A 13,349-nucleotide genomic window follows, 5' to 3' on the forward strand; every position below is an offset into this window, starting at 1 on the left:
GCTCCACACTGGGCAAGATTCTCTCTCTCCCTCTACCACTGTCCCACACACACATGCATGCTCTCTCTCTCTCTCTCTCTCTGCCTCAAAAAAAGGGGGGGGGCAGATTGTCTGTTTTTCCATCCAAGATTTTTAAATTCCTCTTCTCACCTGAGTTACAGTTTTAATGACTTCATTGAGTCGGGCTTGAAAATGAGAGGACTGGATGGCTTCTGACTTCAGCTGAAAGAAAAAGGAGAAATATATCTACCCCAATCCCGCCAAAAAGTAAATAATGGCATTCCCAGTGGATAAGCCATCATTTTCTAACCTACGGTATCATCTACCACTACATGCTTACATTTCATAAACAAAAGCTGTGGGCTCCTTGAGGGCAGGGCCCGTGCCGTATTTATCACCGATTTCCTAACACGAGCTCAGTGCAGTGAGCAGCGTTCACTGAAGAGCCTTCACTGTGTGAACACAGGCGCTCCTTAGCATTACTTGCAAACTGGAACATACATATGTCCACGGTGGGAAACATTTAAAAGTGAAACAACTACCTAGATATAAACTTAAACATGACAGATACAAAATGGAGGTTCTTATGGACAACTTCTGAAATTTCTTACGATTCAGTCACTTCTTGGGCAGGGAACTTTGTGTAAAGTATGTAGGCTGCTTACGTCTAGTTCTTATGAACCAAATAAAAGAAGGAACAAATCTCTAAAAGGGAATGCTCCCCCAAGAGCAGTTTTCTATTTATCAAGGCACTGAAAAGCCCAGAATAACCATTACTACAAGCATGTATTCTGTCCTTGGCAAACTGAGACACTCAGTGCTCTCCTCTTGCTGTGGCCATGCACACATATAGATTTCTCCATTTGTGCTTTGTTTTTTGGTTTTTTTACCTGCATTACGTCCCCTTCAGAGCCTACCAAGGCCACCATGCCATGAAGTGCCGCCAAGCAAAGCATTGTGGGAGTGCCCTGAAAACAAAGCATCCGGTATGTCAAGAGGCAAACAATCCTGGGGTTTGGATCCTATGAAACTTATTATATTCTAGAGAAACCCTGGTCAAAATGATACTACACTTGTAGGGTCAACGTAACCTGCATCACCGAACCATAAATGGCAGCTGACTTGAATACAGTAATAGGCTGAAGTTACTTGATCAGAGGTGGCTTCTTCTTGTTCTATATTTTCAAAACCACAATGCTGTTTGAAAGTTAAAACACTAAGAAAGTAGCCTGTTTAAAAAAAAAAAAAAAAAAAGCTATAATGGTCGACAGGATGTATCATTTACAAGGGATTTGAAGTTCCTATGTCCCTTTCATTTGAAATTGCCTATTCTTTTACTGTTAGGCTATATATCTTAGCAGCACCTATAAGTGGTTCAATAAAGTTGCTCTTTTTTTCCATTATAAAAATATAAAATCACATGCTAGGACGTGCCCTCCTACCTGTGCTAGAACAGTTCTGATCCAAGCAGGGAGCAGTCTGTGGCCCAAGTCCTCAGCTTTTCCATGTCCGCATACAGACAAACCATGAACCAGGTTTCCCAACGCCAGGGCAAAACCTGAAGTCTGTTATAAATAAATAAAAACAAAGGGTAAAGAAAAGAAGAGCGCAGATGGCACAGAATTTTACAGACAGCATCTAAGCACTTCGAGGGACTCCCTTTGCTACCGATAGTTTCTTTTGCCATCTGAAAATCAGCGATTTGCAGAATTTTTTTTTTTTAATTAAGACTTTGGGGACACCTGGATAGCTCAGTAAGTTAAGTGTCTGCCTTCAGCTCAGGGTTCTGGGATCGAGGACAGCATCAGGCTCCTTGGTTAGTGAGGAGCCTGCTTCTCCCTCTGCCTGTGGCTCCCCTTGTTTGGGCTCTCTCTCTGACAAATAAATAAAATCTTTAAAAAAACAAACAAACACATATCTATCTCATCTCCCAACAACTGAAAATTTCTTTAAAAAAAAAATCAAGACTTTGGTTTGCAACAGAAACTGCAGACCAACTATTCGGAATTCACCAGCACTGAATGGTTTATTTTAGGAAAATAATACTGGACCATTACAAGACTTGATTCCAATGATCCAAATTTTCAGCAGAAGGAATGAAAGGGTGAAAATACTGAAGTAGATCATGCAAGCTTAGTCAACTCCCAAACAAAAGGAGAAAAAGTCCCCATGATGAGCAGAGCATATGCAAACTTCCACATCTTGGTGTTGCAAAGCCTATTTTGAATTTAAGTGAGCAGTCACACATCCATAAACTAGTAACAATACAACACAACACAATATTAGCTAATAACCAGTGAATCCCGCAATAATCCACCCCATGGCCAATATTGAGACTTTGTGGAGAAATCTAAAAAAAAAAAAAAAAAAGTCCAGATGGGGCAATTTTACAACAAGTGTAATTAGAGGGAACATATTTTTCAGTGAAATTGTCATAAAATATACATAACGTACAATTTGCCATCTTCCCCACTTTTCAGTGGCATTAAATACATTCATACTGCTGTGCAACCATCACCACGACCCATCTCCAAAACTCTTTCATCTTGCATACGCAAATCTTATACCCCTTAAACAGTATCTTCCCATCCTCCCTCCCGAAGCCCTTGGCGACCACCTTTCTACTCTCTAAGCTTCTGACCACTGCAAGGACTTCCTAGCAATAGACTCATACAGTATTTGTCTTTTTGTGATTGGTCCATTTCACTTAGCATCATGTCCTCAAGATCCATCCATGTTGTAGCGTGTGTCTGAATTTCCTTCCTTTTTAAGGCTGAATAATATTTCCGAGGAAACATTTTAAAGGTCTTTAAAGTAATTTTCAGGTATTTAAATTGTCCCATGCATATTCAGGCATGAGCAGACATTCTCTGCTTTGAATTTGCAGAGGTTTGACCCATCAGAGTCCATCAAGTATTCGTATCTTTGCAAATTGTTATCACTAGCCTTACATTCCCTAGCCACATGTTTCAAGGCTTTCTAAATACCGGTGGAGGGAGAGAAAAGCCTTTCATACTCCCTCTGACAAAGAAAAATTAGTACCTACAAAAGATAAAGTTTAAGGAGAGAGAAAAGACATCTGTGACCGTTGGCTACGGTAGTGAGAAAAGTCGGAAGTTTCTCAGTTCTGGGGATGCCTTGGTGGCTCAGTCGGTTAAGCATCTGCCTTCAATGAGGTCATGATCCCAGAGTCCTGGGATCGAGCCCCACAGGGGGCTCCCTGCTCAGCAAGGAATCTGCTTCTTCCTCTTCCTCTTCCTCTTCCTCTGCCTCCCCCCCACCACTTGTGAACACTCTCTCAAGCAAAATTTTTTTTTGAAATCTTAAAAAAAGAAAAGTAGTTCCTCAGTTCTGTGCATGAAAACATCCAGAGAGTAGTCTAATCAGTCAGTCAAGATTAGGACTCAGCAGTAACATGAGACCCAAAGACAGGAGTGATCAGGACACACATTCCAACCTGTTGGTTGTTTTCTACCAACATCCGAAGCTTGTTCATGATATCTTCAGCCTCCGCAGCCTCAATGATCCCGGTACTGAACGCTGAGGTACATACACAGCTGAGGGTATAAGCAAGGACCTAGAAGAAGAGACGGCAGGAGAGGCTTCTTCATGAGGGAAAACAAAAGAACATGATTTAGTGGACATCAGTGTTCTGTCCAACTTCTCCCCGGAATAAGGACTGGATTCCAGTATGCTTACCACGGACCAGACACTGCTTCGCCGCCTGACATGTCCTCACGATGGTATGAGATGTGGGTCAGAATTCCCACTTAACACATAGGGATGTTGAGGCCCGACTACATACAGCTAGCCAGTGACAGGGGCAAGATTCAAGCCCAGATCTTTAGACTCAAAATCAGAAAGTTCTCTCGCCATCTCATGTCAGAACACTGGGTCTATCGAGCAGAGGCTAGATTTTTATCACCAGCGAATGTTACTAATAGCCATGTGCTCTGATTCAAGGCCAAGCCAGAGAGAAAATTCAAAGATGTGACCCATGGCTGCATTAAGATTCCCTCTTAGGAGTGGGGCATTGCGGCCAGGCATGCGGGTTTTAGAGTTACATACACTGTGTAAAATAGAGGTAATATTCCTTACCTCAGGGTACCGGTGTGCTAATTAATACATGAAGAGATGAATAAATGAGCAAATTATAAATAAAAGAGAATGCTGGGAGTCAAGATGGCCCACACAGGTGTACGTCCCACACTGACCACTGACAGGCTAAGAAACTTCGGGCAAGTCACTCAATCGACTTGAGCCTCAATTTCTGCAAATCCTGGCTAGTCATCCCCTCCCTACTACCTCACACTTTCCTCATGAAGCCCTCCTTCACAAAGATGCTGTTAAGGCAAAGTGGAAATGTTCAACTCCCAACCCTGGTCGATACAGCATGAAAAAAGGAAGCTGTTTCTAAGGTAGAAATTGGATAATAAAACATCAGAGGGGAGGGGAAAAAACCAAACCGCCTGCTCAAGGCTTCATAAATCAAAACATCAAGGCAGACGGAGGCATCAGTGCTAAAAACCCCACTTTCATTTATTAATCGAACTGCCTCTTGGTGGCAAAATTTTCTCCCTTTGCTTAAAAAGATACGTCCTTTTCAACTGTGCTCTGCAACTGCTTTAAAAATGGAAATGTGGTGCACATAGTAGAACAAAACTTCAACCCTCTGTGCCCCAAAGAAATTCACCGATTCAACAAGTCCTATTGCTGAAAGCAGAGGAGCTGAGCAAGGGAACACAGCAGCCATTATGTGCCCATCAATAGCTCGTGGGCAGGCCCGGAGAAAACAGAATCTGCTCTAATGAGACAGAGAATCTGGCCAGGCTAAAAGGTCATCCCCGGGTCCTGCCGAAGACAGAGCCCAGGCCTCCCAGCTTCACCTGGGCAGAGGCACACACCTCAGACATTCACTCTGAACGCGGTTGACACACAAAAGCTGTGTCCCAGGATCCACAAGTCCGTGTATTTTTGCACCGTAACAGAAAAATCTTTTCATTAAGTGTGGTAAAGGGAATTTCCACAATGACTTTCCATGCTAGCTGACATTAAAAGAAAGAAAGAAAGAAAGAAAGAAAGAAAGAAAGAAAGAAAGAAAGAAATCAAATGCCTTTTTCGATCCACAGTTTCTTAAGCTTACTCCTGGCCATCTTTTAAAGTTACATTTGGCTTGAGTGTAATTCTAAAAATCTCCATTGAACCTTCCTCCGGAAATCGCAGCTCTTCTTAGAAAGTGCCTTCTAGCGCTGCTGACTTCGTTTTTTGCATTCACTAAAGGCTCTTATCTTAAAGGCCACATTTAAGTCTGAATTGATTCAAACAGCTGCACAGTTTGAAAACCTTATGATCTAATATAGGTTGTTTGCCACTCAAATTCTTCTCCTTATCTCAGCTGAAACTGAGGAAGAATTTAATTTCAGTGTTACCAAAATATGAGTAGTAGAAAATCAGTGGCCACGGGAAAACATGAGACAACACAGGGAAGAAAACCGTAACCTCCCGCTCCTACCTCCTGAAATGTTCTGCTTTGGCTCCCACTGTCATCTAGGTACGTTGAGAGCTTCCGAAGCGATGCTGCCACGTGAACTCGGGACTCTGTCTGGCTGCTGTGGCTCATGAGAGACAGAACAAGTCCAACTCCCAATATACAGCCCGTGCTTGGATGCAAAAAAAGAAAGAAAAAAACCTGTTAAAAATCACCAGAAATCCACGTTACTGCTCTTCACTCATCACAGGAGTTTATAATGCTCTTGGACCTGAGATGAGATGGCTGGATTCTCAGTCTGCTGCCTGGTATATAAGTGGGTCCCATGAACCACCACAGGCACACCCACTGCCCCTCCCCACCTTAAATGGAAAACTTTCTATCAGAACAGGTGTCTCTGGCCCATGTTAGTGCTGTGGACACACTGGGGAAGAACAAACGAAAATATGAAATACATTTGACTTAAACTCTATGGTGAGGTAGGACGATGAATAAAAAGTCACATCAAACCAGCTCTATCCCCGCACTGGGAGAAGGTCTGTGGTCCTCGGCCCCATCCCCCCATGTCCGCATGTAGACGGCGCTACGATGAACTGAACGAGAGAAAAGACTCCATTTCAGAATATGAGCTGAGGACAGCTGACTAATGACAGGGGGGACACGTCGCAAGCCCTGATGATGAGGTGCTGCTAAGTGCTTCGTGTTTCCTAGTCAACTTCCACAAGTGGAATTTCTTAAAGAAACTGTGTTATTTGTCTGCGCACAATGACATTAATCCTCTTCTCCCCTCTGATCCCTCAGAGTACCACTGGGTCAGAAGAGAAAATGGACAAATGACAGGCTTGTCAAAAGTTACCCCATGTGACAATTCAATTGGAATCTTGGGCTTTGTGCCCCAGTTCTTGGGGAAGAATACATATCCATTTAAGGAAATAAAAGGGGTCTCCCAGAAAACTTCTAGTTAGAATGATTAGATAATGCAGCTGTAGGGTGATTTTCTACTTAAAAAAAAAAGTTTCTGTCATCATTGTTGTGTTTAAACTGAGAAAATGCTGAACTGTTTTTCAGAAATCATCTCAACTCTGGTTTGGCTTGCCTGGCATGGTATCTGGCGCTGAAGACGCCATTCCAGGGCATTTCTCCAATAACGTATTTCAATGCCCATAAGTTATGTTACTTTACACGTCTATAGTATCTGTCTCCTTGGCTGGCATCAACCCTCACATCGTTTCCTGAATATGTTAGCTCCTTCCCTCAAACACCTCCTGCAAAAGAAGCATCCACAACAGATAAGAGACACCCAAAAGGACAGAGAGGCTACAAGATCTGTTCAAGGTCAAATGGAGAGCTTCCAGCAGAGCACGGCCAGGAGACAGAGGCTTCTCATTCCCAGCCTTCTGCTCCATCTGCCAAGCCCCAGGCCCCTCTCAGGGCCCCGTCGGGATGCCCTGATGAAATGCCTGTGAGAAGGCACTGTATCTTGAGCCTGTTTTTCTCGGTTCTATTGTGTAACTATCTGGCATTAGGAAATCCTTTGTAAAGAAGCTACTGCAGTAATAATCCATCATTAGCCAGGCAGAACTGCTGTTCCAGCTTACAGGAATTTAACAACAAGCTTGACCAGTATAATGCACTTCCAACCAGTTAAATCAGTGCCTACCACCTGAACAAGGCATGCTTTAGAGACCAATCACGTTTCTGAAAGAGAAAAGACGTTCTTCTTTAGTATGGAATTTAAAGTCTTTGTTTCCATTTAGAATCTACAGGGAAGGTCTTTTTTTTTTTTTTTTTGGCTTTTTCTATCCTGGTGCATATAAAAATTGACAAAATTAGAACCAAAGATAGTTAGACAAAATGTGATTAATACTTTGAAAAATTTGACTTTTGCTCCCTCTTGACTATTTAACTGCTACTTTCGATTAAGATTTCAAATGTTACTTCCTCAGGGACACCTTCCCTGGCCCAGCAGGGAAACTCTTCAGGACTCTCCCATAATGCCCCATACTAATTTAATTCAGAGAATTTTAATTATAAATTTCAATTTTTAAAAAGATTTTATTTTAAATTTCTATTTTTTAAATAAAGATTTTATTTATCTAGTTGAGAGAGAGAGAGAATGAGCGAGGTGGGGAGGAGCAGAGAGAGAGGGAGAAGCAGACTCCCCTCTGAGCAGGGAGCCTGATGGGGCTTCATCCCAGCACCCTGGGACTGTGACCTGAGCTGAAGGCGGATGCTTAACCAACTGAGCCACCCAGGCGTCCCTTAATTATAAATTCTGGTGAGGATTATTTGAAGGACTATTTGATTTCTGCTCCACTAGTCTGGAAGCTCCACGAGGCTGGGTATGTTTTCTGATTTTCCCTTACTGCTGTATGCTGCTTTGACAGGGACACAGTTCAGTCAATATTGAATGCTGGAGAACTGACCCAATACAGGGTTTTAAGAGAGTCCAAAGTAGAGAGAAGACCTACAAATAAAACAGCAAAACCAAGACTGGATTCTTCTATTCAGGTTGAGGCAAAATTTACCAGTGCTAAAATACACTGAATATATTATCCAAGATTCAATCAAGAAAACTCAATTTCCATTTCTTGCCAGACTAATTTAAGAAAGAGGAGTGTCATATTTCATGCTGGAAAAGGAGACCTCTTAAAGCTCACTTAAGTTTTGGGGGTCATCTTTCTCAGTGAGGCATCCTACATCTGGCTTTTGAGCAGTGTTAAGGATGGATGCCTGGGCAGCCCGCCTCGCATTCCAAATGTCTATCCTGGGTAGGCAAAAATCTTTATCTCCTGGACTAAAACTCCTCTTTTACTATCCCAAGGCATGCAGGCACAAAGGCTTAGAAAAAGACATCCCGGTTCCTAGTTCACATTTACCTAATATTATCACAGCATAATTATTCATGGGCAAGGTTGCCATTCATTAGTGATTCTATTCTATTGCTACAATGATCAGTGACTGTTGTCATATGTGAACATACAATCTAACTATGGACATACATGTGCCAATATAAATATGCTAGGATGTATGTGTCTATTGACCTTCTAAACTCCTACTCCATCTCATTTTTCCAGCATGCTCCAAGAAGATAGTCCTGAAGCTTTATTCCTTATATCTTCTTCTGATTTCCAAGTGGTCTATATTTTAATTTTGGGGGGGGGGTCCTAAGTCTTAAAGATTCCCCTAGGTGCTTAGGTCAGCACTGATATACATTGACCTCATCTTAGCTCCCTTTTGATATGTTTGCCGGCTCTAAACCACGAATAACTTGGGCAGAAGTAGCTTCAACATCTTTCTCTCCACTGAAAACAAAAAGGAGTTCCATGGTGGTGTCTCAGAGAGATGAAATAAAACCAAATTATAATATTAGGTATAAATTTTGGGTTCTGGAATTACTAACATGAATCTTTAAGAATACTAACAAATGACAAAGAGAATGTGAGTTTTAAAATTATATGTCCTATTATGTCTTTACTTCTTTGAATCTCTTATCCAAGTATATTAAAATATCACTGGCGAAAAGAAAAGCTGTGCAATTCTGCTCTGTGGGTTGCTATATCAACTGAGATATAATGATAAATTGTTTCTAAAATTAATCAGATATGAATCTTCAATTCCTGACTTTATTGTGGACAACCCTGCAGATTAAGTAGGAGGCCGTCTAATAATTAGTTCTAATAACAGTTAACATTTGTATAGCGCTTTGCCCTTTACAGAGTGCTATACAGATGTTATCGTATTTGTAAAAGCTCAATAGCAATTAACCAGCGCTCAGGTCATTGATGGATGGCAGGACTAGTTAAGGCTGCGGGGACTGCAATGGCACAATAGGTACCACTAGATGGCAGCAGACTGTAAGTGATCAGGCCACCCTCCTCCCACACCAGCCCAGGTGCTGGGTCCTCTCAGCAGGGACATGTCTATTAAATCACGGAAGCGTGGTGAATTTACTCTGGGTGAATTCTATCACTTGAGGTAGCAAGCTCCCAGGTCTATTAACTACCTCCTGGTAATGCTTGCACTATTTCACTTGAGGGTAGACTGCCGGAGACTCCTGAATCTTATTAGTCAGGGGAATACTTTATGCCCGGTTGGGGGGGTGGTGGTCTCTGGTGTGGTTTGGGGTGTGTGTGTGTGTGTGTCTGTGTGTGTGTGTGTGTCTGTCTGTCCTTCTGTCTCTCTTTTTAATAGTGAGATACACTCACATGTCAAAAAAAGTAGTAAACAGGGGCGCCTGGGTGGCTCTGCCTTCGGCTCTCGGGGTCATGGTCCCAGGGTCCTGGGATAGAGCCCCACATTAGGCACTCTGCTCCGCGGGGAGCCTGTTTCCTCCTCTCTCTCTACCTACTTGTGACCTCTGTCAAGTAAATAAATAAAATCTTTTTTTAAAAAAAAAATGTAGTAAACACCATATTGTCAGCAAATAGCTTTCCTTCTACTGAAATGCACTCTCCCCACCAAACTATGTAAGAGACAGAAACATGGCTTTGACAGCAGACGACCTAGCTTCTCCCCCAGCTGCTATTTGTGTGACCTTGAACCAGTCTCCTGCGTAAGAGTCATTTTCTTAATCGTAAACCAAAGCGATGACTGTTCCTGTTTTAGTATCAATATTTAGACTGTCATTGGGGCTGAATGACAGGAGAAACGGATGTGAAAATGCCTAGTGCAGTACACAGCCATGTGGTATTAGTTGAAATGAAACCAGAGACAGTTACCTAAGTGCTTCAAGCTACAAAGCATTAGGAACGACAAAATACTAAACTTCATTAACTGTAGAGGGAACAGGAGTTTGAGAAGTTGGAGAGTTTCTTGAAGGATCTGGGCTTTAACTGAGTTCTGAGAGACCGGCAAGACTTTCCTAAAGGGACAGGAAATTTCTGATGACCCTCTTCTACTTAATTCTCCAGGTTTAGTCCCAATCTGGGCTCACCCTTTCCTCTCCTAAGCATAGCTGATCATCACGGAGGTAAGAATCAAGGAAGAATAATGAAGAAATAAGATATAAAAAGTTAATGGGGGCGCCTGGGTGGCTCAGTGGGTTAAGGCCTCTGCCTTCGGCTCAGGTCATGATCCCAGAGTCCTGGGATCGAGTCCCGCATCTGGCTCTCTACTCAGCAGGGAGCCTGCTTCCTCTTCTCTCTCTCTCTGCCTACTTGTGATCTCTCTCTGTCAAATAAACAAATAAAATCTTTAAACAAACAAACAAAAAAAGGTAATGGTAAAGTTAAATGTCCTTAGACATAGGAGGTTTTTATATGCATAAATACCCACACTATGGACAATTCCATTATCTCTATGGTTCTCCTTCATTCAAACAAACTTCCCACAGACCAGTGGAGATAATACATGTAAGTCACAAGGCTGAAAGCCTGCAGTAAGTTGATCCACAAATTTGTTCCCGGCTTTGTAATACCATGCTCTATAGCTATGATGAATACCTCTGGGGGAAAGTGGGGCGGGGGGGGGGGGTGGAGGGAGGGAGATTTATCTTACTCCTTGGCTGTAAAAGGCAACACCACCAACACATGGATTGGGCTCCAAGATAGCAACTCTTCATCAGACCCAGTAAAAGCTAAATGGCCCTACCCCTTCCATTCATCATTTTCTACATTCAAGAGACTTCAATCATGCCACTGAACTCTCTTTTCCCATATTCAAAACCACACTCTTAAAACATCTCATTTCATTTCTAAAGTGTTTCATGATAAACTGGGTGGATGTCAATGATTCTTATCTCATCTTAGCTTGCATCTCAGAGAAGATCCTCTATCATCTACCAAGTGAAGATTTGACTTCATCTACTCATAATGAAATACCTGAGATAGGCAGTTCCTTCTATTGACTCTCTTCTCTGTCTGAATGTAGCAGGCTAGATGACTTGAATGTAACTTTAGGTCGTAAGTTCCCTTAAAGGCCATGAACGTAAATAGTCACATTTGAGCAGTGCCCGAAACAGCACAAACTAAATGAGTTAATAAACTGGAGCTTAGTGCTTACAACGTGTTGAGATTTTTAGTAACAATGAATACCAGAACATCTAAACTGGAGGTTCCAAAACACTTGGAAGTCCAAAAAGATACAGTGTAAGTCCTCGACTGCCTTAGTACTTCAGGAAGCCTAATAACACTATATTCTCCCACATAAGTCACAGACCAATTAAAACATTCAGAAAACTAACAGTAAGTTTAAATAGTTTTTTGAGGTATTTTTTTTCTTTTTAAAAAAATTTTTATTTTTAAGTAATATCTACACCGAACATGGGGCTCGAACTCAGAACCCCTGGATTAAGAGTCGCAGGTCTACCAAATGAGCCAGTGAATGCAAGGTATTCTTTTCTAATTATTCTTTTTTGTTTTGATTATCTTTCACAACTGGAATAATAAGTTTTAAGATATTTAGTTTAATAGGCAAAATCTTTAAAAAGCATGAAGTCTGCGGTGGGGCAGAGAGAAGTGATTAATATGGAGGAGTTTGGGAACTCCGGACATAACCTATATTTGTTTCTGTTTTGATTCTTTAGTCATTGGATTTCACAAGGGAAATCTAAATCATGGGTCAAAGGTTCTCTTCATCCAAATTCAAAGAATAGTTTCAACTATTTAAAAAAGGTTAAGTCATGCATATAAGTCTCCAGATACTCCTCATATGATAAGCAGAAGACAGAACTAAGATATTAATAACTTAATGACAGCCATGAAATGACATTCGTTACTTTGTATTGAAGCAAACTGTCTATTGCTGAAACATGGTTTTTAGAACAAGTACCTTTAACTACAGGTTCTAATTATTAGTGAAAAGTCTTTGCAAAGGAATTCAAGATCCAGTCCTACAAATATTTCATGACTGAAGGTAAAGTTTATGGCAGAGAAAGAGTCAATCCCCATGTATCAGAGAGGAAATGGAACCAACATACTTATATTCAAGACTAGGATCAAAGCAGCAATTTTCCAGGGCATCCAGAGACTTCATCAGAAGGAGGTTCATCTGTTGGCCAGATATATCACTGGGCAAAGACCAATAGGAAAAAGTCAGTTACTTAAAATCATTCAAATACCCAAAATACCATATACTATTTCCTCTTAATATTTTACTGAACACTCATTTCATTAAAAAAAATATAAAAGTAACAATAATATTGATGATTCACATACACTTATTTTGCAGAGCAGAGAAACAGAGTCTGAGAATTTAATAATTGAGTTCCTGAACAGTATAATCACTTATAAAACAATAAACTCAAAACCTGCTGCTTTTGTGTTTCCTCACCCCATTCAGATTTTTAAACCACTGAAAAACAAAAACCAAAATCAGAATTCCAGAAACATTTCTAACAATGCTAACGTGATTTTCTTCGGAATATTTAGCAACCCGTGAAGCTGGAATTAAGAATAATCATTCCAAATCTCTCTCTTGCAGACACTGTTACTTCTGATTTCACGTCTCACTTGTGAAGGGTGTTCTTGTCCTTTTTCTTTCACTTGTTTTTTCAGAAGGTGGGGGAGGAAACCCAGCCACGTATTTTTCTGTCTTTACAGAGTCATTGATGTGGTTTTGCAATGGTCTTGGTGAGAACTAGGACTTCTGTATTAAAAGAAAACTTAAAAGGTGGTTCTGTGGCTGTGTTTTCAGGCAGAGGTGTGGGCTGTCACCAACACTTGACTGTTCAGGGGCTCCTAACACATCAACTGTCACACTGCTCCCTTGGACCATGCTTAGTGGAATGCAGCCCCAGGATGCCAACCAGCCACAGACACTTTACATAATATCTTCCCAAACCAAGAATCAGTGGTTTTATCTGAGGTGAGGGATTATATTCTGCAGTGAGCGTGTACACACACACACACACACACACACA

General features: G+C 41.4%; 1 protein-coding gene across 1 annotated transcript in view; it reads right to left on the reverse strand.

Moving 5' to 3' along the window:
* Positions 1 to 13,349, reverse strand: part of FOCAD (focadhesin) — a 311,074-nt gene that overhangs the window by 42,106 nt on the left and 255,619 nt on the right. Inside the window, exons 28-33 of the mRNA XM_044265592.1 lie at positions 12,408 to 12,497; positions 5,513 to 5,660; positions 3,458 to 3,577; positions 1,443 to 1,565; positions 891 to 968; positions 151 to 222 (exon numbers count right to left, since the gene is read on the reverse strand). Of these exons, the coding sequence (XP_044121527.1) occupies positions 151 to 222; positions 891 to 968; positions 1,443 to 1,565; positions 3,458 to 3,577; positions 5,513 to 5,660; positions 12,408 to 12,497 (631 nt within the window). The remainder of the gene's footprint in view (positions 1 to 150; positions 223 to 890; positions 969 to 1,442; positions 1,566 to 3,457; positions 3,578 to 5,512; positions 5,661 to 12,407; positions 12,498 to 13,349) is intronic.

Source organism: Neovison vison, chromosome 9, assembly GCF_020171115.1.
Source record: "Neovison vison isolate M4711 chromosome 9, ASM_NN_V1, whole genome shotgun sequence".
Classification (NCBI taxonomy): domain Eukaryota; kingdom Metazoa; phylum Chordata; class Mammalia; order Carnivora; family Mustelidae; genus Neogale; species Neogale vison.